Below are 21,823 nucleotides of genomic sequence, written 5' to 3' on the forward strand. Positions count from 1 at the left end.
GTGGTTGGTTTAAGGAGAAGCAGTCAATCAGACATGCGGGTGAGGTTGGAGAACACGGGTATATATAAACGCCAGAAACGAGATTCTGCCTGGAGTCCTCCCCATCGTTCAAACTGGCATCAAGTGCGAGGGCTCAGCTGAGTGATTCGCGGATGATTCCAGGGTTGTTGAGACAAGACCTGTGGCGCTTGGTTAGCGGGCTCTGAACCCCTGTAACTCGCATCTCGTTTTTGGTGTGGTGCCTGAAAAGAGCCCCTGAGGGCTGCGTCATCTTTGCGACGACTTTTTTGGAGGACAGGTATTTGGATGGAGCGCAGATGGTGGATAAGATACCGTTTAGATGATGCTGAGATGGTGGACAGTGATGCTCAAGAACCTCTGAGCTCGAGGTATCGAGCTGGTTAGCTTGCTACCCTCACCACAAAATAATTAGCGGTCGAAAGTAGGTCAAGCCCATATTATCTCACAAACCATACCTCGAAAGATAATCGTCTTACGTTTAAAAATAGTCAATACGTCTTAAAAGATAGTTCATAAGCCTTGAAAGATAGTTCATAAGCCTTGAAAGATATTTTAAGGGCCTAATAATGTACTTTTGAGACATGGTTCACAGTATAATATGGGGTTAACTTACCTGCTGTGCCAATTATTCTGTGGGGAGCATGCTTGTCTGAATGAATGTTTTCTCAACCGGGGTTAGGGTTGGAGAGTCATGAAACCCAAATCCAGCGAACCCACGTGACCACGCGCCCCGCCAGCAAAGGTGCGGGGAAGAAACCGCCGAGCGGGCATGGGCCAGTGGAACTTTGGGAGCCTCACTGAAGCGCTGCGTCTTCAACAAAAGCACAGGATGCCGTCCTGAAGCCGTGGCCATGTCGAGCCTCAGGTCGTATAGCGACGACGACGACAGCAGCGAGTATGGCTACAACCTGAGCCCGGAGGAGGAAAGACTTCTTTGCGCACTTGCGGACCGCATTTCTCCCGTGGTTCCAACGTCGGCCCCGCCAGAACCAGCGCCGACGAAAGTTCCAGCGCCCGCACCGCGGATCCCAGCTCCGCGTACGTCACGACCACCGCCCTCCCCACCCAAGCCCTCCAAGCCCTCCCAACCCACAATAGATTCAAAGGCCCCATCTTCATCATGGGATCCGCCCGTACCCGAAGTTGTTTCGGTCTACAGACCCCCAACAGTGCCCCAGAATAAACCGAGGCCATCGCAGCTAGTCAAGCCGAGGTGGGACATCAGTGGCGGCATCAAACCCGATGCTTCTCAAGCCGTTGATGAAGCGCTCGACGCCCTCAGTGAGAACGACTTGAAATTTGACATCATCCAGCTCACCCCCGAAACGAACCCTCGTACCTATCGTCATGGCTCGGCAAATTCTAAGCATGTGGGCAGGGAGAGCGGTGACAGTCAGGACAGTGGAATCTGGAATGCGCCGCGCAGCAGTGGCAGCCGTGTGTCTTTCGACGTCAAGCACAAGACAGCGCGCATGTCTACCGTGGATACAATACCGGACGTCAACTACCCGGACCGTGAGTTGTCTGCCCCCGGCTTTGTCGCCTGTCTAACTGACCAGACACCTCGACTAGTGAGTCAGGCGCTTGCTGGCGTCAGCGACACGTCGTTATCTGTGTCGGATGAGAACCCCCAACACATGCTCGAGATAGAAGTCAAGAGACTCAATGGCGTTGTTCCGTCGCCCCTCGCCCAGTTTCGATCTTTTCCAAAGAAACCACTGTCTGTTACTGATCTTACAGCCGGGCTATGGTGCGAGTTGCAGCACTACTACACACTGTCGAGACTTCCGTTTGGCAGAAGGACGCAAACTCCTGCCATGAAGAGGGGCTCCAAGGTTCACGAGAAGCTCGAGCGCGAAGTTTTTCAGCCCGTTACAGTCACCATCGCTAAAAAGGTGGACAATTTAGGTCTGCAAATGTGGAATGTCATTTTGGGTTTACGAACACTTCGCGATACTGGCTCAACCCGGGAACTGCAGGTTTGGGGCATGGTAGACGGCAACCTGGTGAACGGTGTCATTGACTACCTCAGCTACGAGAATCCCGATTCCGAACTAGAAGAGGAGACTCTCAGCAGTCGCGGAAGCCAAACCACCGCCTCACAACGCCTCGCTGACACCATGATGCAAGTCTACATAACCGACATCAAGACTCGTCTCACTCCCAAGCCCCCGTCTAAACCCCAGGTTCACATGTCCCTGATCCAGCTGTTCCTGTACCACCGTTTTCTCAGTGAGATGGCCTCTGACAAACTCGACTACTTCCAGATCTTTGGCCGGTACAACTTGAACCCCGAGGAACCCTTCTCAGACTCGTTTATGGCTCAAATGGGCGCTCTGCATGAAGAGGTGTTTGAGAATGGGGATTCAGAAAGCGAAACGGAAGGGGCGTCAGAATGGGTGTATGAATCCGAAAGCGCCAGGACCACCACTACATCCACGACAACCACCACGACGGAATCCTCTGCTTATTTCTCTGCCCCGGCGTCACCCGGTGCAGGGAAACGACCCAAGGGTCTCAAGTACGGCAATCTCCAATCGTTGCTAGGGCTTTTGAAGTTTGAGCTCCAGGTCACCTTTCCACATGGAGCATCGGATATCGGACAGATAGTAGCTGTGGAATATCGCTCTCGAGGCAAGGGGAAGGCACCGGCTGCTGCTGAGGAAGAAGATGAAGACGAGATAGACAAGGATGAGGGGAGGGTCATCTCCACGACTACGTATTTTGTCGAGCCGGGCACGCTGGATACGTATCTTGCGCAGACTATGCCTTGGTGGAAGGGGGAGAGGGAGCCGAGGGGGGTGGAGATGGAGGATGCGTTCAAGTGTGGGTATTGCGAGTTTGCGGGGGAGTGTGAGTGGAGGGCGAAGATGGATGATGAGGTGGTCAGGAAGGCGAGGGCGAACAGGGCTAGACGAGAAAGGAAGAGGATGAAGGAGGAGGGGGCGGTGGTTGTTGGGGAGGGGTTGGAGGGGGAGCAGGGGGAGAAGCCGGTTTTGGAGGAGTATAGTGGGGATGTGGAGGAGAGCGCGTCGCAGAGGAAGAAGAAGGGGAAGAAGAGGGGTGGTGAGGAGAAGAAGAGTAGGAGTAGGAAGAGGCAGAGTGCCAGTCAGGAGGGGATTGCGTGGTGATGGTCAAAGCGGAAGAAAAGAAACCAAGAGAGATTGCCTCGGTAACGGGGAGTGAAACAAGTGTGCTGGAGATGGGGATGGACTTTGGAGGCTATATATGGTGTTCATGAGGAACGACAAGGAGAACTGCTTTGGAGTAATCTTTTGGACGGAAGGCAAGTGGATGTTGGGACACCATATATACGGAGTGGTGATTTTCATCGCGCGGGGAATGAGATGAGGACATGAGGGACCCTGCTGAGTTTGACTCTAGTTTGACATTGTGAAAAGAGATAAGATGTGTAGAAGGGGTGGAAAGAAAAAGGAGGAAAAAGAGAGAGGATCACCCACCCTTTATCATCTCCCTCGCCATCACAACACAGCAGCAGAGTTTCTCTTCCTCTTTGCTAGCTCTTGTGCGGTGGTTGCTGTTGGCTGGGTAGGTGCTGGCGGGTTGGTGGTCTTCTCTCTTCTGCGATGACGAGAGAGCTTGGAAGGCAATTTTGGAAAAGCAATTAGCGATGGATACCCGGGCTTATGACTATATTCTTTTCTTTACAGTCAATTTCAGCACATCATCATTTTGGGAACATTTTTTTGTGTTGTTATAGGTTGTTTGGTTGTTGTTGTTTGTTCATCATTACTCTTTCTCTTTAGTCTACACTACTACCCATGTCTGCCTCTACCGCCAACAAACCAGTCCTTGTTCTATCCATCATGTCCCTATCCTACAATTCCCCTTCCTGGTGTTAACAGCTGCCAAGAAAGAAGAAGAAAAAGACAAAACTGCACAATGCATGCTCGCTTGCTTTTCAAACTTTGCCATCCCACACCCACCCAATTTTGATAGGTACCCAAACTTTCCCATCCCGGCTTGCAAACAGAAAAGAGCCTTTCCCATATGTACTGATTCATTCCTTTTGTGACAGGTCCAACCCCTTCCAAAAAAAAACAAAAAAAAAGCGCATAATCATAAGTCATTTCCCTCATCATCCACTTTCGGCATACCCCAGAGCCTCAAACAAACTCCCCACTTCCCCCTCCCGTCCCCGTCCTCTTATGATTAGGCGGCTGCGGTGGCGGTTTACTATCCGCCCTCCCTCTCCTCCTCCCCTTCTTGCCACTCCCTGACCCAGAACTACTCCCCCCACTCCCACTCCCACTCCCACTCCCACTCCCACTCCTCTCCCTCGGCCTCTCCTTCTCCCCCTCCATACTCCTCCGCTCCTTAAACCTCTGCCTCCTCTCCTCATAAGCCTTCAGCTCATCCTTTTCCACATCTTTTTCCGTCTTCTTCCTCGGAGGGGAAGTATTAGTATACCCCTGCGTAATACTATGCCCATACTCCCTCGCCTTCCTATCACCCCCATCCCCCCCAACAAAAGGTCTCTTCTCCTGAACATGCTGCTGCTCATCCTCGCTGTCCTCCTCTTCCTCCTCTTCGGAAAACCGCTGAATCTGCAGAGCAGGCATCGACTTGGCGGCCAAAGGATGGGGCTTAACCAGCCCTAACCTCTCCTCCTCCGTCGCGCCCGTGATGCGCACCTGAGGGGACGAGTACCCCCTCGAGTTGAGTCCGCTTCTCTGCGGGCTGCCGCCACTCTCCAACGCCCCGTCGATGGACTGGGCTTGGTTGCGTTTGAAAATGTTTTGAAAGGAAAACTGGCGCTTTGCAGAGTGAGGCGGGGGGGTGGGTGGTGATGGGAGGGGGTGTTCGCCCTCGTTGTATTCCGGGAACTGGACCCGCCGTTTGGAACTCGAGGCGCTAGCTGTCGTTCCTGCTCTGGTTTGTCTTGCTGCTCCCAGTGGGTGCAGGAAATCATCTGATGGGTTGTTGGAAGAAGCGGGATTGTCCTGACCTGGCACTGCTATCGAGGTCAACTGGACGGGGTGCATTGGGCTTTGCACCTTTGTGGTGGAGGGGTTGTTGCTGGGCTTGTAGTCGGGGTGCCCTGGGAGGAGGGCAGACCGGGCGCGGCTGCGGATCGTGCCCATTATGCTAGAGAGGGCAGGCGAGACAGGTCTACTGGCCTCGGCGAGCTCCTCCTCGGTGGGGAAGTGTGACCAGCCGAGTGGAGGGTGAGGTGTAGGAGGAGCGAGAAAGGGGGCGCCAGAGGGCGCGGGGGAGGCACCAACACCGGTGCCGGGACGAGTGCGGTGACTGCTGAAGGTTCCGGTGCGCCTTCTTCGTAGACCGTCCCATTCGTAGAGAGGAGCTCCATTTTCGCTGACAGGGGCAAGACTCTCTTGAATCTTCTCCTCGTGCAATCGTTTGAGCTCCTCCAATTCCATCTTTTGTCTCGCGGATGACAGGCGCCTGACAATGGCAGCGGTGCCTCTAATGGCGTCCGCCTTGGGCTCGGTTTCGGGCTGGGGCTGCTCGGCAATGGTCTGGATTTGGTCGAGGTCACCGGCAAAGACGGCAGTGTCTGGGACGTCCTTGGCGGACTTGGACAGCTGCAGGAGAACAACCCCCGAGCAAATAACCAAGAATCCCATCACCACGGTGATAATCGATGTCGGTGTGCCATTGAAACCTCTAAACAGGATTGCCGAGGTGATAATGGTGGTACTGGTAAAGTAGACATAGTAGGTGGGGGTAACCAAGGCGGCGTTGAACAAATTGAGCGCTTTCTGCATAAAGGTGTCAAAACTCCGTCGGGTCCAGGGGTGGCAAGAAGGAGTTGCAAAGGATTTCACCAAAGCCCCGTCGGTGTCGTTGGAAAAGGGGGTATATAAGGGAGGCACTCACGTTGAGGTAAATAATCTCGGTCAAGAGCGTAGCAATAACGAAAACCAACAGCACATACAAAAACCACTGGTTGAACTGAGGCTTTCCTCCCGCCTGGGCGATGATGGCGGCTCCCAGTCCCTGCGTCGCCACAACGCTCAGTCCGCCGATCCAACTGCAGATGGAAATGTACACCATCATATTCTTGGCGCCATACTTTGGTCCCAGCCAAAATGCGACAATAGCGCTGCCGACGATAATGACGCCCGCATAGCTCAAAAACAGCGGATGTACGACGAAGCCTTGCATGTCCTGGATGTCCTTAACAGCCGATGTTTGTGGTGCATTCATGACGATGACAACCGACCCAACGATACACAGAAAACAAGCAACCTTGCCGACCATGCTCAAGCGCTCCTTCAAGAAAATGGCCGACAAGATGGTGGTGATGACGACCGACAGGGCTCCCAGAGGGGTGACCAGAATGGCATCGGTGAAGGCGTACGCAGCGAAATTGAGTCCCTCGCCCAAGATCATCAGGATCATGCCCGCCCACCAGTAAAAGTTCTTGAGATACCCATATCCCTCGCCAGCCACCTCGTTGTACTTTTCGTTGGCGCGAAGCAGGCCGACCTTTTTGAGCACGAACGAGGTACCGATGAAGGCGCCGGAGCCAATGGCGAGGCCTATGCCGATCGCCTTGAACACGGGGGGTCTCTCGGAGGCGGGTGGCCCGGCGCCGCCGCCGGCGCGGATGTAGAGTTGTTGCACATGGTCGATCGCCTGTGCTGCATGCTCCATGGTGTGGGTTGCGCTGGTCGTTGGCGCAACAAGCGACTCGACCGTCGCTGACCTGGTTCGAATACCGAGGGTTCTTCTATCGCTGGTCTCTCGAGCAGTCTCTGGTCTGGGGCGGCAGCTATTACGGTTGGAAGAGAGGTTTCGAAAAGGTGGTTTGCGTTATCAGGTGCGATGGAGGAAGCGGCATGAACTTTTCGTATTTGCTCTCGGAATACAAACGATTGACAACACAGGGGGCTAGAACGGGCCAAGTAAGGTGTTCGTAGGGGAATGATTCGGGGTGTGGGAACAGGTTGAGACGATGGTTGTACGAGAGCAGGCGATATCGCGCGCTGGGTGTCTGTCGAGTCTCGCTCCTGGTTGCTGGTGCAATGACGACGACCTTGTTCGACAGGGGGGGAGTGAGATGGAGCTCTCCACACAAAAAAAAAAACACAAGCAGCTTCAGGGACTGAAACAACCAAAACAACACTGGGAAAAATGCAAGAAATCGCAAAAGACACCAAGACACAGGAAGGTCGAGAACAGAGATTGGGATGATGGAACGGAGGACCCTTTGACGCCCAGCGACGCACAAGGGACACCGGCGCAAAAACTTGCTTGCACCAGAGGGGGCAGGTGCAGGCCGCAGACTGGGGGGGGTTGAGGTGGTGGGGTTTCTGCGCCACCAGCTTGGGGTTCTGGGCTTCTGGCCCGGTAACCGAACCGTTGACCCCTGCCCGCCCAAAACTATGGGGTTCGCTTCGTTTTGGGCAGTTCAATCGTGAAACCACTGATCGCAAGACTTTACTTTTATATCTTCTACAACAACTCAACTCTTTTATCGTGCTGTTGGCGTCATGTTTGTTCTGTTCGTATGTACTCAAAATCAGACCATTGCCAGACTCCTCTTTCTTCCTCACTTCTCCTCCCCTCCCCTCGTGTTCTCCCCCACCTATCCCGCTCATAGCTCCGTGACTTCACTCCACTCTTCAGCTCCTCTCTTGTGCAGCTGCATCTGCAATCTGCATCTAGCGATAGGCGTATCATCCGTCTTTCCCCCCAGTTTCCCCCGTAGTCTATCACTTCTATCTCTAGATAGAATCCCCCTTCGCCGTGCAGCTGCGCAAAGGGTCGTCGTCATTCAGCGGCATCAGTGGCTAACCGCCATACCCACCCTGAGCGAGCGCCTCGCCAGACAGTGACGATGATGTCAACTGGGCCACGGAACACCTGCAGATCCCCAGGATTGATAGGGTGGCACGCCTTGGATGTGAGACCTGGTTTCGCAGCCACATGCATGAGTGATCTTCCAATTGATGGCTTGCCAATCAATCCTTGGTCGCCCGTTGACAAGCTTTTGACCCGGGCCCGTTTGACGGTTGGCATCCAATGTCCAACGCCGGCCGGGCCTTTTTTTCGTCTGATGTTGTTGGCACCGAGTCCCCGGAGTTGTATGCCCGATGGGTAAACATAGCTGTCGGACACGGGTTGATAGTGCAGCCCGGGTAAAGGGATGCAGACCGAGCACAGCACCAACACCGAACCCAACACTTTAGATAACCAACGGCATCTTTTATTAGGCCAACGGACCACAGTCGAATGTTGGACACTTCCACATGCAACGGAGGACGTCTCAACGATGGGCAACCTGCACTAACAGATTTCGGTGGAGTGTACGCGAGGATCTGTTAGTGGGCTACCCCTGAACCCCTGACGAGCAATCAAGAGTCTCAACAGTCGCCCGAGCACAACACCAAGCGCTTGGAACTGGATATTTCCAACTTATCTCCAGTATAAACGCCTGGAGCTTATTTCCAACTTATCTCCAGTATAAACGCCTGGAGCTTACTACCAAGGCAAAACACCCCCATCCCACCTCCAAAACTGCCCCGAATTCTCCATCGTCAACTTGTCAATCTACCTTGATGTCAGCACTTCTCCAACTATGATACTAAGGGTAACATACCTGCTCAACAACCCCCCTCGCACTCTCCCCCACCCCCAAAGGCGGCCCCGCCTCAAACCCAACCGCATCCGCCAGCCCCTGTCCCATCTCCGTTTTCACCCACCTAGGTAGGTACTCATCATCAGCATCTCCATTCCCACTCCCAACACTTGACAAAAAACTCACCCCGGATGAACAACCCCAACCACCACCCCCTTTCGCTGCATCTTAAGTTCCGCCCTCAACTTCATCACCCACCACCCCACCCCACATTTACTCAACCCATACCCCCCACAAACCAACATCCCCCCCTCCACCTCCCCCTCCGGTGTCACCAAACCCCCTATACTCCCCACCGAACTCCCAATCACGACAAACTTCCCCCCTTCCTTCTCCAACAGCGGCCATAGTGCTTTGAACAATCTGATTGGGCCGAGGGTGTTGACATTAAGGTCAGCGAGGTACTCTTCCTCTGTCGTGTCAAAGACTGATTTAAAACCTGTGGCCGAGCCGGCGTTTGCGATGAGGGTGTTGATGTGGGTGATGCCGAGGGATTGGAGGCGGGAGGGTAGGGTAGATGATGATATCTCATCTTTTGCGTCGTCGAGAAGAATAGGGATGACGCAGCTGGTGGCATGGTGGGGGGTTGTAGCATCGAAGGGGGAGGGAGTGGAAAAGGAGCGGGTTGTGGCGATGATGGTTGTTTTGGGGCGGGCGGAGAGGAGTTTGACGATGGCGAGGCCGATCCCTGATAAAAGGAGGAAGGTTAGTTAGTTGGGTGGTGCTTGATATTGGTGGGTGGGTGGTGGGTGACAAATACTGGGGGGAACAGAGGAAAGGTATGAGGAGCTATAAAGAGACTGTGAAAGTGTTATGGAAGGGGGCAGTGGTAAAGGGTTAATGCAAAAGGCAGATGAGGGAGATGACGCGGGGTTGGGATGTGCCAAGATGGCAGTGTCAGCAAAGAAAAAGGGGTAAGTAAATACCCCTATTCGCCCCAGTGACCAAGTAAACAGTGTTGGAAGAGTGATCGGCCATTTTGCTCGGGTTGACAGCGGCGACAACGACAAAAACGCTGCAATACTGTCAAGGTCAATTGCGTACAACACAAAGAAGATGAGCAAAGGATGGAGCAGACACTGAGAAGTAGAGCAAGCAATGGAGAGGGTAGCAAGCGAACAAGACAAGACAGCTGAAGCCGACCGACAAGTGTGATCTCACGAGAACCACGGCACAGAGAGAAAGGGAAAAAGAAAAAGAGGAGAGCAGGATGAGGAACAAAAACGAATGGTTTAAATACCCTGAGACAGAACCCGCGACCAATGATATTCCCCCTCATCATGCGTGACCACCCATCCATCCATTGCTGCCCTCGGGGCTGTCGCGTCGGGCGGGGGCGAGTTGGTCCGAGAGGAAGGGCTTGGCCGCATTGTCATCACTCATCCCGTCCGCCACACCGAAGCGCATTTCCACAATGATCCATAACGATACCAAAAAACATCTTCAATTGCGTGCCATCTGCGATCGCATGAAATAAAATACAGAATAGTCTCAACAATCCCACCCAAAACGCGCTGTCCGCCCAATGTGGTATCCCGCTCATAACCAAAAACGCCAGAGTACTCCAGCCCTAACATAGGAACGAAAAGGATAAAGATGTCATGTACATTCCCACAAACAAGAAAAGGTCAAGCCTTGATGACCCATCCAGCATTCACCATAAAGTCAAAGATGCGCCCTCCCTTTTGTGTATCCAGCCTGCAGATTTCCTTGGCCTGCTTCTTCTTCAAGCTGCCGTTGCTCTTGACGGCCTCCTTCAAAATCTGCTCCTTGATCATCAGATAAGGCTTCGGCTGCAAGCGCAACGTCTCGCAGAGCTTCGCTTCCTCCGGTGTCAAAAGATGGAGATCAGGTGCGTTGTCTTGCGATAACAGCAATGGCTGGATGCCTGGAATCGGTTGCGCCACAAACTTCTGTTTCGCTGGCGTGCCATTGGCAACCACCATGCTGCCTCCGTTGATGTGGTTCCCGTTGACCTGGTTTTCCTTGCCCTCGATCTTGATCCCGCCATTCACCGCATCGCCATTTGTGCCTCCGACTGACGCTGCCGACCGGATGGGAAGCTCTGGCGCGACCAGCAGGGCGGCGCCGCTTGGTGGTTCCGGTGGTGGCTGGTTCTTGCCACGTTGGTTTGCTGCTAGGCGGTCTCGGTCCATGGATCCCATAGGTATCGACTTCTGAATCCGCAATGCCTTCTCCTGCTCGTACTTCTCGCCGCTCTTGAGGTCACCAATGCGCATGCTTCGCCATTCTTGCAACTGAGCAATGGCTTGCCGTAGGTTGAGTTCGTCAATCAGCCCCTGACAAAAATTCTCGAAATCTTCCCGGTTCATCATGCGTGCGAACGGCTTCGCCTTGTTGATCAGGTCCCTCTCTTCCTTGGACCGCTTCTTTTCTATTTTGCTGTTTTCTCGGTAATCCAAAAGATTGTGTTCGAAGATGACCTTCTTCCGTTCGGCTCTCTGTGTTAACCTGCAGTTGTAGATTTCCATAACTGTGAGCTTGAGCTCCATCTCTGGCTCGAGCTCGCCGGTGCGTGGGTTGATGCCATCGCCTGGGTCGAATTGCATGAGTTGTACTGCTTCTTCAGCCTCGTTGGCATATTCTGTCTCGAACTCCAATCGACCGGGCATGTACCCCTGGATTTCGTGACAAGACGGCACACTAGCCGTCGGTTTCGTCTTTGGTTGCAGAGCTGGGGCATTCTTTGCAGCCTCTCGTCGCTCTTCGATCCTGCGCTTCTTGCGAGACTGGAACTCTTCTCTCGAAATCTCGTTTGCCAGTTCCATATCGTGAGGGCTGCATCGTTTCGGAAGCGGAAAGTTTTCGGACTCGATGTACGCCTTGTAATAGTGGTCGCGAACCTCATCCTTGCTACGGTAGCCACCAATATGATCGGCAATGTCGGCCCAGGACCCTAAGCCATATATCTCGGCTCCTTCTAGGAGTAGCAGTTCCTCGTCGGCGCCCCATTCGCGATCAAATATGGGGAAGGAATTCTGTTCGATAACTCGGAAGGGGTGGGTGGCAGGCTGGTGGGAACCGCTGGAGGAGCCATTGGCGAAGCATTGTACACAAAGATCGTACTCATTGCAAGCGCTGTGTGCGCATCGTATCCGGACCTGCCGGGAAAGCTGTTAGCTTGGGGGTGCTCGACGGTTGTGTTGTCGACCCCACAGTTGCTCCGACAGGAGACGAGATGCGGCTCGAGCCGGCCATCGCGGGGTAGTAACGGCAGCTGGATGACTTACAGTAGAAGTGATATCTGCAGAGCAAACGTCGCAAACATACTTGACACCGCCCTCACCGCCTCTGGCAGCAATCTTTTTGCGAATGACACCCATTGTGAGTGTGACGAGACGGGCTGGCGCGGGCGCGGGCGCAAAATGATGCGGATGCGGATGGAGAGCTGTCTTTTGGTGGAGCGACAACTATTGGACAGGGGCCAAGCAAAGACAATCGATGAATCAAGCACGCCTAAAACTGCCAAAAGGCACGCGGAAAACCCACGGGAAAGCGGGAATGTGATTGCGCATACAGGAAAGAGATGGAGGCGACGCGTACTTTTGATGATTCTTGGTGGTGAGGGATCCGAATTTGATGGAATGGGCGCGTGTGGTGATGGACATTGATGTTGCGATCGAGGGTCAATCCTGGACAAGGCAGCTGCGCGATGCCACTTTGGGGACACGGACCTTTGCGGAGAAGCTGCCGAGGATCAGCCGGCCTTGGAATGTGTCAGCCGGCTGGTCTGTGCATCGCTTCGGCCTGTCCTTCCCCGAGCTGTCGACGGATGATGTCACAACCCTAACCCATTGCTAGCCGCTCATCGTCGAACGAATTGTTGCTTCAGAGCTGTTCGCCCTGGTTAATCTTTACGTTATACACAATTACGAGAGTGTAGGCTGGGAGTACTGCGGCATTGTCGCTTGACTAGCGATCTGGTATAAATTTGATATGATCACATGCTTCGTAACTCAGGCAGGACCTTGACATGATTGGGAGTAAGGCAGGAGCAGCTATTCCCGTAGAGCTCTTTGCAACAGAACATGATTCCCGGAAAATGAAAACTCAATGGCCACAAGTGCGGCACTAATTAATACCGCCGGAACAGCGCCGAATCTGCGAATCTGAAAACTCGATCTCATCCAGTGACCCCGCCTCATGCTGTCGCCAAACTGGCAAGTGTGACCCAGCAGTGTGGGCGCGGGGTTATTTGCTGCAAGATGCTGTGAGAACAACCAAATGCAAACGCCGCTTCTTCTCATCCCAGACCCTGCATATTAGTAGTGCTTCGACTGCATCTTATTCCTTTCCATCAACCTCACCTCATCGAAATTCACAGTCACCTCTTTAAAAGATGCCAGACGAAGTGCTCAACGATATCTCCCACCGGCGGTACAACCCCCTCACCGGATCATGGCTGCTGGTCTCCCCTCACCGGACTAAGAGGCCATGGCAGTAAGTGAAACCTCTTCATACACCTGACGACCAATCAACTCACGGTTCCTGTAGAGGAGCACAAGAAACCCCCACCAAGAACACCCTCCCCTCGTACGACCCCAAGTGCTACCTCTGCCCCGGCAACAAACGTGCCCAAGGAGACAGCAACCCCCCTTACAAAAACACCTTCGCCTTTGTCAACGACTACTCCGCCGTCAAGGAAACCCAGCAAGACTACCATCCGGAAACCAACAAGGACGATGTTGCCTCCCTCCTCCTCCAAGCCCGTCCCGTCACCGGCAGGTGCTACGTCCTCACTTTCTCCGCCAAACACGACGCCACCCTCGCTGATATGACCCCCGAGGAAATTGTCCCCGTAATTAACACATGGACTCGTATCTACGCCTCCCACCTCTCCCCCTCCCACCCTCTCAATGGCCAAGCCGCCTATGTCCTCTCCACTATCCCAGAGAACCCAGACGGCGAAGTGACCCCCCCAAAGCACCAGCTCAAGAACATGCAAATATTTGAGAACAAAGGCGCTGCCATGGGCTGCTCAAACCCTCATCCTCACTGCCAGATCTGGACTACCAGCACCCTCCCTGAAGAACCAGGGAAGGAGTTGGTTAATATGAGGAAATACAAGTCCGACACAGGCCGGCATCTGCTAGGCGATTACGTCAAGCTTGAGCTAGAGAAGAAGGAGAGACTAGTCTGGGAAAATGACTCCTTTGTTGTTGTCTGCCCGTGGTGGGCTCTGTGGCCGTTTGAGGTGCTCATCATCTCCAAGCGTCATGTGAGGGCGCTGGTGGATCTGGATGATAAGGAACGGTTGGAGTTTGCGCAGGCGGTGCAAGAGGTCGCGAGGAGGTACGATAATTTGTTTGAGACGAATTTTCCTTACAGTAAGTTTTCCTACCCTGATGGTGAGTGTGTAGGGGATGGGTCTGTTGACATCTCAACAATAGGTTCTGGCATTCATCAGGCGCCGCTGGATTGCACGGAAGAGGAGGCGGAGACGAGCTGGTTCCACATGCACTTTTACCCTCCGTTGCTGAGGTCGGCCACGGTGAAGAAGTTTTTGGTTGGGTATGAGCTTATGGCTGAGCCGCAGAGGGACATTACGCCGGAGCAGGCGGCTGCGAAGTTGAGGGATTGTGGAGGGGAGTTGTACCGCAAGTCGCTGCAGTGAGAAAGGCAACAACAGGTGGTATTATTGATATTAGACAGCTGCTAGACGCCTGATTACGGAGTCCCTATAAACACGAGGGGATGCTCGTTTCCGTGTTGTATTATACAACCTTTTTTAACACATACACTCCTGACCCCCTTTCAGCTGACTTAGACAACGTAGTTGCTGTACTGGAGCAGCATCCAAGTGGTACCGCCGTAGGCAGCGAGGAAGGGGAAGATTTGAGGCCCACTGAACCGGATGGTCTTGAAGATGAGCATCTCAGAGGTGAAGTGAACGGCGGCAATGACGTGGGTGAGGATGCCCATCTGGTACAGAGCGTAGTTCTCGGGTTGGTAGCTGGCGTAGAGCCGGATGATGCCGGCGACGAAGGTGTAGGTGCCAAAGACACGAGCGGCCAGGGGAGTGACCTGGTCCTTGGCCTTCTCGGCGTCCTTGCCGGAGGCGGGCTTGAGGATGTTGGTGCTGTCCTCGGGACTGTGCTTGCCCGTGGCTGGGGGCAGCGCGTGGTTCGGGACGAAGCGGCCGTTGTAGATGCGCCGGGTGTAGTGGAGGGTTACGTAGTTTTGGAGAGCGTTGCCCATGGACACGATGGAGATCTAGAAGGAGGATCGAAGTTAGTGGACGGTGCATTGTTGATGCCGTGTTGGTCCGAGGGTTCCCGGCAGGTGCGACTTACGAACCACAGGTAATAGGGGAGGATGCCCTTTTCTCCCGAGGGGAGGAATGCTTTGAGTTGGTCCATTTTGGCGATTGAGGTAATAGAATGTCGATTGACTAGGCAAGGAACGGTGATGTTGTTCAGTGACCGTGTCGTCTTCCAGCCAGCAATCTCAAGATTGGACCAACAGCCTCAAAGTCGTCCAATGAATTGAACACCAGCTGAGGTGTGCCACGACACTGCTCAGCTCAGGCCCAAGCCTAAGGGACGTGTTTCCACTGTCAGGGGTCTCCTTTGGAGGCAATCGCCATTGGCCGAAGCTCGGGCGGCGGCCCCGCAGCGGGATGGACGGTGGATGGTCACAAAAATTTCCCTGGCAGGACCCCCAACATTTTTTTGGGGGAAGCGCGTTTCTCGTCTCCAAGCCCGAGCCATCCGGACCCTTTCAACCTTATTTCAGGACAAGACACCACTACATCCGGGGACATCGCCATCTCGGAATACGCACGGCGATCAGACACATGGCTTCGCAAATCGCCCAGCTCCTGGAGAAGGCTCTCCACTTCTGGAATGCTGTCCCTCAGCCACTCCAGTACACCTTTGCTGCTCTCGGCGCTCTCTACGTTCTGAGGGGCGCTCTCAGCTTCGTCCGCCTCCTCTTGAACTCATTCATCCTCAGCGGTCCCAACGTAGGTGGCTTCACCTTTCGACAAAATTACACCAGAAGCATGCTAACCTCTCAATCTCGGAACAGCTTCGCAAGTATGGCAAGAAGGGCACCTGGGCCGTCGTCACCGGTGCGTCTGATGGTCTCGGCAAGGAGTTCGCCTCTCAGCTTGCCTCCAAGGGCTTCAACCTCGTCCTCGTCTCCCGCACCCAGTCAAAGCTCGATGCTCTCGCCAAGGAGTTGCGTTTGAAGTGGTCCGGTCTCGAGACCAAGGTTCTCGCCATGGATTTCTCCCAGGACAACGATGAGGACTACGAGCGCCTGGCCAAGCTGATTGCTGGTCTTGATGTCGGTATCTTGATCAACAACGTCGGCCAGTCCCACAGCATCCCCGTATCCTTCCTCGATACCGAGAAGACCGAGCTCCAGAGCATTGTCACCATCAACTGCCTCGGCACTCTCAAGACCACCAAGGTCGTTGCTCCCATCCTCGCTGCTCGCAAGAAGGGTCTCATTCTCACCATGGGCTCCTTCGCCGGCACCATGCCCACCCCCTACCTCGCCACCTACAGCGGCAGCAAGGCTTTCCTCCAGCACTGGAGCTCTTCTCTCGCCTCAGAGCTTGCCCCCCATGGCGTTGATGTTCAGTTTGTCATCTCTTACCTCGTCACCACTGCCATGAGCAAGGTTCGCCGCACCAGCCTCCTCATCCCTGGCCCCAAGCAGTTTGTAAAGGCTGCCCTTGGCAAGATTGGTCTCGACAGCAACGAGAACTTTCCCAACACCTATACCCCCTGGTGGAGCCACAACGTGTTCAAGTGGATCATTGACAGCACTGTTGGCAACACCAGCGCTTTCACTATCTGGCAGAACAGGAAGATGCACGTTGACATCCGCAACCGTGCCCTCCGGAAGGCTGCCCGTGAGGCCAAGAAGCAGTAAAGGGTTGCCTTGGGGATAATGTAAGAGTAATGAAGGCATGGATGGGTTAGGAAAGGAAGAAAAATAGGGTGGCAATGGTATTCATGGAAAAAGCGTCCATTTGGCGGGGTACATGATCAGCCGATGCTTTAGTTTGTAGACTGTTGTAATGACTTCGATTGGTTCTCGGGTTTTTGGATCTGCATAGAAATGGTATAACCATTGGTTCTTTATCTGTTTCTGTGCTATTTGTGAATGACAATGGGTCAGTTGGTCTCTAATTGCTGTTCTAACGCCAATGTCAACAACAAAACAAGCCCTTGGAGCAAGAGGTGACAGTGACGTGGTGGATGTGGTCTGTGCGTGCCGGTTGAGAGCTTGAACTTTGAAGGCGGTGACAGAGAGGGCTGCTCCCCAATAAGGCTTAGCGCCTTCTACAGTCCCATGCAGCGCGTTCGCGTGTCCGTGCCATTCAGGTCGCTGCCAATGATCCTTGCTCTCCAAAAATTGTTTACGGCCAGCCTCTTTCTTGTTTCCTGCCACTGACTGCGAAGGCGCCCATTCATCGTGACCACCGTCCCTTGCAACCGAACAAGACCACGGCGAGCTTCCCGACAGCCCTGGAAGCATCTATTTGAGCTATAATCGCGATACGAAACACGGCATCTCTACGAAACAGCTGTTGATTGCATCAGCCGGGGATAGAAAGGGCTTGGTTTGGTGTTGGTGTTCGTTCGACTGGCTGTCGCAGGGCCAAGCAGAGGACAGGAGCCGCAGGAGAACCGAGAGAGACCTTTCATCTCTCGACCTTCAATTGCCTTCCACGAACAGCTCAAAGGACCCCCGCGACCTGGGATGAGATTGTCTGCTATTATATTTGCTCGATACCCCGACAATGGAGCCCTCAACGCCCATGCGCCCCATCCCCGGCGCTTACATTAACACTCCTGCGCCAAACACCACGCGACGACAACTCTTTACCAACAACCCTGGGAATGGTGTGCCACCACCTATGGCACTCCCACCCGCGAACCCAGTTGGCCCCGGCACTCAGGCTCTCGTGACAGGCCAGCTTCCGGCACCGCCTGTTGCCCGCGCAGACGTCCCTCTGATCGAAACGGCTGGTCATGTTGTCAACTCAAATCTCCTCAACGATGAGAGCTATCCTGACCTGGACTCATACTGCCGACGTGTGTATTATCTCTACGAGCTTCCGATTATCAGACACTGACAGACCTTGAAATAGCCGGCGCTTCCTCCGAGTATGACATCCATCCGCCGGACAGGCCATGGGCGCCTTTTCAAAAGACCCATATGTACCAAATTCCTGACCAGATCTTCGACTTCCTTAATGGGGGAGAGGTCTTCACGAAACTAGGCCTCTTCCCACAGCTCGGATATGCCTGGGCCTCCATCGATAGTTCGCTCTTCCTCTGGGACTACACGCATCCCACGCCAGAACTCATCGGGTACGAGGAATTGACCACCACCATCACCGCCGTTGCCCTCGTTGCGCCAAAGCCAGGCGTATTCGTCAAGACCATTACACATATTCTCGTCATCTCCACAACAACCGATGTTGTTCTTGTTGGCGTGGCGGCCGAGACCAACGCGTCGGGAGCCAAGAAGGTCACGCTCTACCAGACCAAGATGGCTGTGCACCGTGGTGGCAGTGATGTCAGTTACATCGTCGGAACCGCCAATGGGCGCATCTTTGTCGGTGGCGAAACGGACACCGACATCCACGAAATTGTTTACCAGCAAGAAGAGAGATGGTTCTCTAGCAGATGCAGCAAAGTCAACCATACCCATCCCGGCTGGTCCTCTGTTGTACCACTGACCAACTTGCCATTTGGCCCCCGGCCACACGAACACCTCGTGGGTCTCTATGTTGACGATACTCGAAACCTTGTGTACTCGCTATCTGACCGGTCGACCATCCGAACCTATCACATGGAGGGCCCCGAAAAGCTCACCAAGGTGATTGAGAAGGACAAGACCAGCATCCTCCGCGACTTTGCCCACTTGGCTGCCCCATCACCTCTCTTCACCGACAGGACTACCATTGTGTCACTCAGTCCCATCACCGCCACCGAGACGTCGAAACTCCATCTCATGGCTCTCACCGATACTGGCTGTCGCCTTCTTCTCAGCGCCACGAGCGCTGCTTCATACACCATCGGCGGCGGGTCATCCACCCTTCCTCCTCAAAGTATGCAGCTGCAGTTTATCAAGTTCCCTCCCAGGGAGGAGTACCAACGGACTAGGGATCACAGACTCCAACCTATCGAGACGGTACTAGACAAGACATCGCAGCTTCTTGAAATTAGCGCAATGGGTGTGCGCTTCCCTCCAGGTTACTTCTTTGACGTCGTCCGTGACAGGACCGCTGCTTCGGACAGGCTTTTTATCTCGACTCCCGATACGGGCCGGATCAAGTTGACACAGCCTACCTCGGCGCTGAAATACTTTGAGCAGGGCACGTGGATCGACCTCGGCGCCGGCAACCGAACCATTGAGATCGGTTTGACGACCAAGCCTTTCTCGGCAAACAGTCAGCCTCTAGGCTTCGGCAATGAGCTCGCTGTTCAGTTCGACCAGGCTCCCGGGGAGTTTGCGATTCTCACAAACACTGGCGTACACATCATTCGCCGGAGAAGGGTGGTGGATATGCTTGCGACTGCCCTCAGATCTGTCCAAGGTCAGGGCGACGACGTGCTAGAGCTGGAGGTTCGCCACTTTCTTGCTCAGTACGGGAGAGTGGAAACCTGCTCGGCGGCGCTGGCAGTAGCGTGTGGTCAGGGCAACGACTCGCGGACGGGTATTGGGCGATCCTCGGACACCGGCCTTGCGAACCTTGCCCGCTTGGTATTTGTGGAATACGGTGGCCAAGCCAGAGTGGCGGAGTCAGACGGGCGCATGGCCCCTCAGGATTCTGTTAGGTTATCGTCCCGTCACGATGCGTTGGTGCTGTACTTTACCCGCCTTGTCAGGACACTCTGGAAAACCAAGGTCGTCACGATTGCCAAGGACGGCAAGGAGGTGACCTCGACCGTAGACGTCAAGAAATTGGTGCAGGTTCAGGAACAGGTCGACCGTCTGGAGAATTTCTTGGAGACCAACAAGGGCACGATCCAAGGCCTCTCTGGCCCTCCCGGTACTCTGACAAACAGAAATGACGAGATTGCTGCGCAAAAGGAACACCAGGCTTTCCACGGCATGCGTCAGCTCATGAAGAGTGTGACGGAGGGCATTTCCTTCGTCACTATGCTTTTTAGCGAGAGAGTTGCGGATATCTATGGTCGGCTCGAACCTGCCGACCAACAAAGGCTCTCTCAGCTTACCTATGAGCACCTGTTCTCCCAGAAGCCCGGAAAAGACCTCGCAAAGGTGTTGGTCAAAGCAATCGTCAACCGCAATATCGCTAATGGCGCCAATGTGGATACGGTCGCTGATGGCCTGAGGAGACGTTGCGGGAGCTTCTGCTCGCCTGACGATGTGGTCATCTTTAAGGCCCAAGAGCAGTTGCAGCGCGCGAGTGACCAGGTTGCTAATGCCAGCGCCGCTCGTCTGCTGCTGGCCGAGAGTTTGAGACTCTTTCAGGAGGTCGCTGGCAGTCTTTCTGCCGACAACCTCGAGAGGGCTGTTAACCAGTACATCGAGCTCAAGTACTACGCCGGTGCTATTCAGCTGTGCTTGGTGGTTGCCAAGGAAAAGGACCGGGGCAACACTGCATTGACATGGGTTATGGATAACAGGCCGGCGGGTGATGTTCGTGAGAGGGCGTACAATGCCCGGAAGAGCTGCTACATCCTGATTCAGCAGATTCTTGACGCGCTCGAGGGTTACCTCTCCACGGAGCCTGAGACGATTGATGGGCGCCAAACGGTCGCTGCCACCAAGAGGAAAGAGGCCTACGATGTTGTTAACAACTCGGATGATCAAGTGTTTCACATTGACCTGTACGAGTGGTACATCTCCAAGGGCTGGATTGATAGGCTACTTGCCATTGACTCGCCACACGTTGAGGCTTACCTTCAGCAGCTCTCTGAGCAGAATTACACTCACGCTGACCTCCTCTGCCGGTGGTATACTCACCGTAACTTCTTCTTCCAAGCGGCCCAAGTCCAAGCCAACATTGCCAAGTCGGACATGGCCATCCCCATCAAACACCGCATCAAGCTGCTTGGTTTGGCCAAGGCAAATGCCAGTGTCAACACTGCTGGCGTGAGCCGTCAGCAGCAACAAATGTTGAACCATGAGGTGTCTGAAATGCTCGAGATGGCGCACATCCAGGATGATTTGCTGCAGAGATTGCTCGCAGACGGCCGGATAGACAACAGCAGGAAGGCCGAGGTCAATGACCATTTGAACGGGCCGATCCTCAGCGTGAACGAGGTACGTTCGAGTCCGTTTCGTTTACCAACAAGGACTCGTTTTGCTAACGTTGTGTTTTCTAGCTCTACAATGACTACATTGACCAAGCCGGGTACTACGACCTCAGCCTCTTGATCTTCCACCTTGCCGACTTCCAAAACCACCGCGTCATCGAGGAGACGTGGAGCAACCTCATCCACCAGGTCCACAACGAGACGGAGATCAAGACGGAGCTGTGGAACAAGCGCGACGGGAATGGGGTACCTGCCGAGCTGCGGGATCAGATCCCCGAGGCTGAGCCGCCGAGGCCGTGGGAGTGTGTAGCGCAGAACGTGCAGATTATTGCTCACCGCGCCTCGCTGGACAGTCTCGTCTTCCCCGTCGACAAGGTCATCCCAATGGTGTGCGGTTATGCGATTGAGTACAACCAGGATTTGGAGAGCCCCAACTGGCCGATGGCGCTGTTTCAGCAGCTTCATGTCCCGCATGCGCTTATTGTGCAGGTGTTGGAGGGGGTGCTGGATGCGCAGGAGGTTCCTTTTGTGGGGAGGAAGAGGAAGAATGTGGCTGGCTGGGTTGTTGCTGTTGTGGAGGATTGGGTGACTTCGATTCAGATGAGGGGGGGGAGGAATTCGGCTGATGCTGGGGGGGTTGGGGTTTGGGTTAGTGAGTTGTTGGGACGGGTGGATGCGTTGCTCAGGCAGTTTCAGTCTGCGGGGGCGAGGACGGAGGCGGATAAGAAGTTGAGAGACGAGGCTGCGCAGTTGAGGGGGGAGTTGGCTACCGTCAAGAGGAGGGTCGATGGGCTTGTTGCGGCGGCGGCGCAGGGGGGGATGGGGGGGAGTGTGATGGGAGGTTTTGGTTTTAGGGGCGGGTTGGCTTAGGAGTCGACTGCTGCTGCTGAGGCTGTTG

General features: G+C 54.3%; 8 protein-coding genes across 8 annotated transcripts, besides 1 other annotated feature; 4 read left to right on the forward strand and 4 right to left on the reverse strand.

The window, feature by feature from the left end:
- Positions 1–498: 498 nt before the first annotated feature.
- Positions 499–634: a repeat region (MITE discodeles).
- Positions 635–872: 238 nt separating this feature from the next.
- Positions 873–3,152, forward strand: PODANS_6_6520 (uncharacterized protein; the record flags this gene model as incomplete). Its single annotated transcript, XM_001910523.1, has 1 exon — positions 873–3,152. One exon carries the CDS (start codon positions 873–875, stop codon positions 3,150–3,152), a length of 2,280 nt encoding a protein of 759 aa, XP_001910558.1.
- A 996-nt stretch (positions 3,153–4,148) lies between these two features.
- Positions 4,149–6,663, reverse strand: PODANS_6_6530 (uncharacterized protein; the record flags this gene model as incomplete). Its single annotated transcript, XM_001910524.1, has 2 exons — positions 4,149–5,765; positions 5,884–6,663. 2 exons carry the CDS (start codon positions 6,661–6,663, stop codon positions 4,149–4,151), a joined length of 2,397 nt encoding a protein of 798 aa, XP_001910559.1.
- Positions 6,664–8,493: 1,830 nt separating this feature from the next.
- PODANS_6_6540 (uncharacterized protein) lies at positions 8,494–9,628 on the reverse strand (the record flags this gene model as incomplete). The annotated part of the gene is made up of 4 exons (XM_001910525.1): positions 8,494–8,562; positions 8,675–8,714; positions 8,777–9,338; positions 9,577–9,628. 4 exons carry the CDS (start codon positions 9,626–9,628, stop codon positions 8,494–8,496), a joined length of 723 nt encoding a protein of 240 aa, XP_001910560.1.
- A 650-nt stretch (positions 9,629–10,278) lies between these two features.
- PODANS_6_6550 (uncharacterized protein) lies at positions 10,279–11,994 on the reverse strand (the record flags this gene model as incomplete). The annotated part of the gene is made up of 2 exons (XM_001910526.1): positions 10,279–11,784; positions 11,902–11,994. 2 exons carry the CDS (start codon positions 11,992–11,994, stop codon positions 10,279–10,281), a joined length of 1,599 nt encoding a protein of 532 aa, XP_001910561.1.
- A 1,016-nt stretch (positions 11,995–13,010) lies between these two features.
- Positions 13,011–14,285, forward strand: PODANS_6_6560 (uncharacterized protein; the record flags this gene model as incomplete). The annotated part of the gene is made up of 3 exons (XM_001910527.1): positions 13,011–13,111; positions 13,166–13,998; positions 14,062–14,285. The coding sequence occupies 3 exons, from the start codon at positions 13,011–13,013 to the stop codon at positions 14,283–14,285; spliced, it is 1,158 nt and encodes a 385-aa protein (XP_001910562.1).
- Positions 14,286–14,434: 149 nt separating this feature from the next.
- PODANS_6_6570 (uncharacterized protein) lies at positions 14,435–15,036 on the reverse strand (the record flags this gene model as incomplete). The annotated part of the gene is made up of 2 exons (XM_001910528.1): positions 14,435–14,884; positions 14,965–15,036. Coding segments are annotated over 2 exons (522 nt in total), but the record flags the coding sequence as incomplete, so codon positions are not given.
- Positions 15,037–15,290: 254 nt separating this feature from the next.
- On the forward strand, positions 15,291–16,555 carry PODANS_6_6580 (uncharacterized protein; the record flags this gene model as incomplete). The annotated part of the gene is made up of 2 exons (XM_001910529.1): positions 15,291–15,635; positions 15,701–16,555. The coding sequence occupies 2 exons, from the start codon at positions 15,291–15,293 to the stop codon at positions 16,553–16,555; spliced, it is 1,200 nt and encodes a 399-aa protein (XP_001910564.1).
- An 874-nt stretch (positions 16,556–17,429) lies between these two features.
- Positions 17,430–21,795, forward strand: PODANS_6_6590 (uncharacterized protein; the record flags this gene model as incomplete). The annotated part of the gene is made up of 3 exons (XM_001910530.1): positions 17,430–17,724; positions 17,781–20,932; positions 21,133–21,795. The coding sequence occupies 3 exons, from the start codon at positions 17,430–17,432 to the stop codon at positions 21,793–21,795; spliced, it is 4,110 nt and encodes a 1,369-aa protein (XP_001910565.1).
- Between the last annotated feature and the right edge of the window lie 28 nt (positions 21,796–21,823).

This window comes from Podospora anserina, chromosome 6, assembly GCF_000226545.1.
Source record: "Podospora anserina S mat+ genomic DNA chromosome 6, supercontig 2".
Classification (NCBI taxonomy): domain Eukaryota; kingdom Fungi; phylum Ascomycota; class Sordariomycetes; order Sordariales; family Podosporaceae; genus Podospora; species Podospora anserina.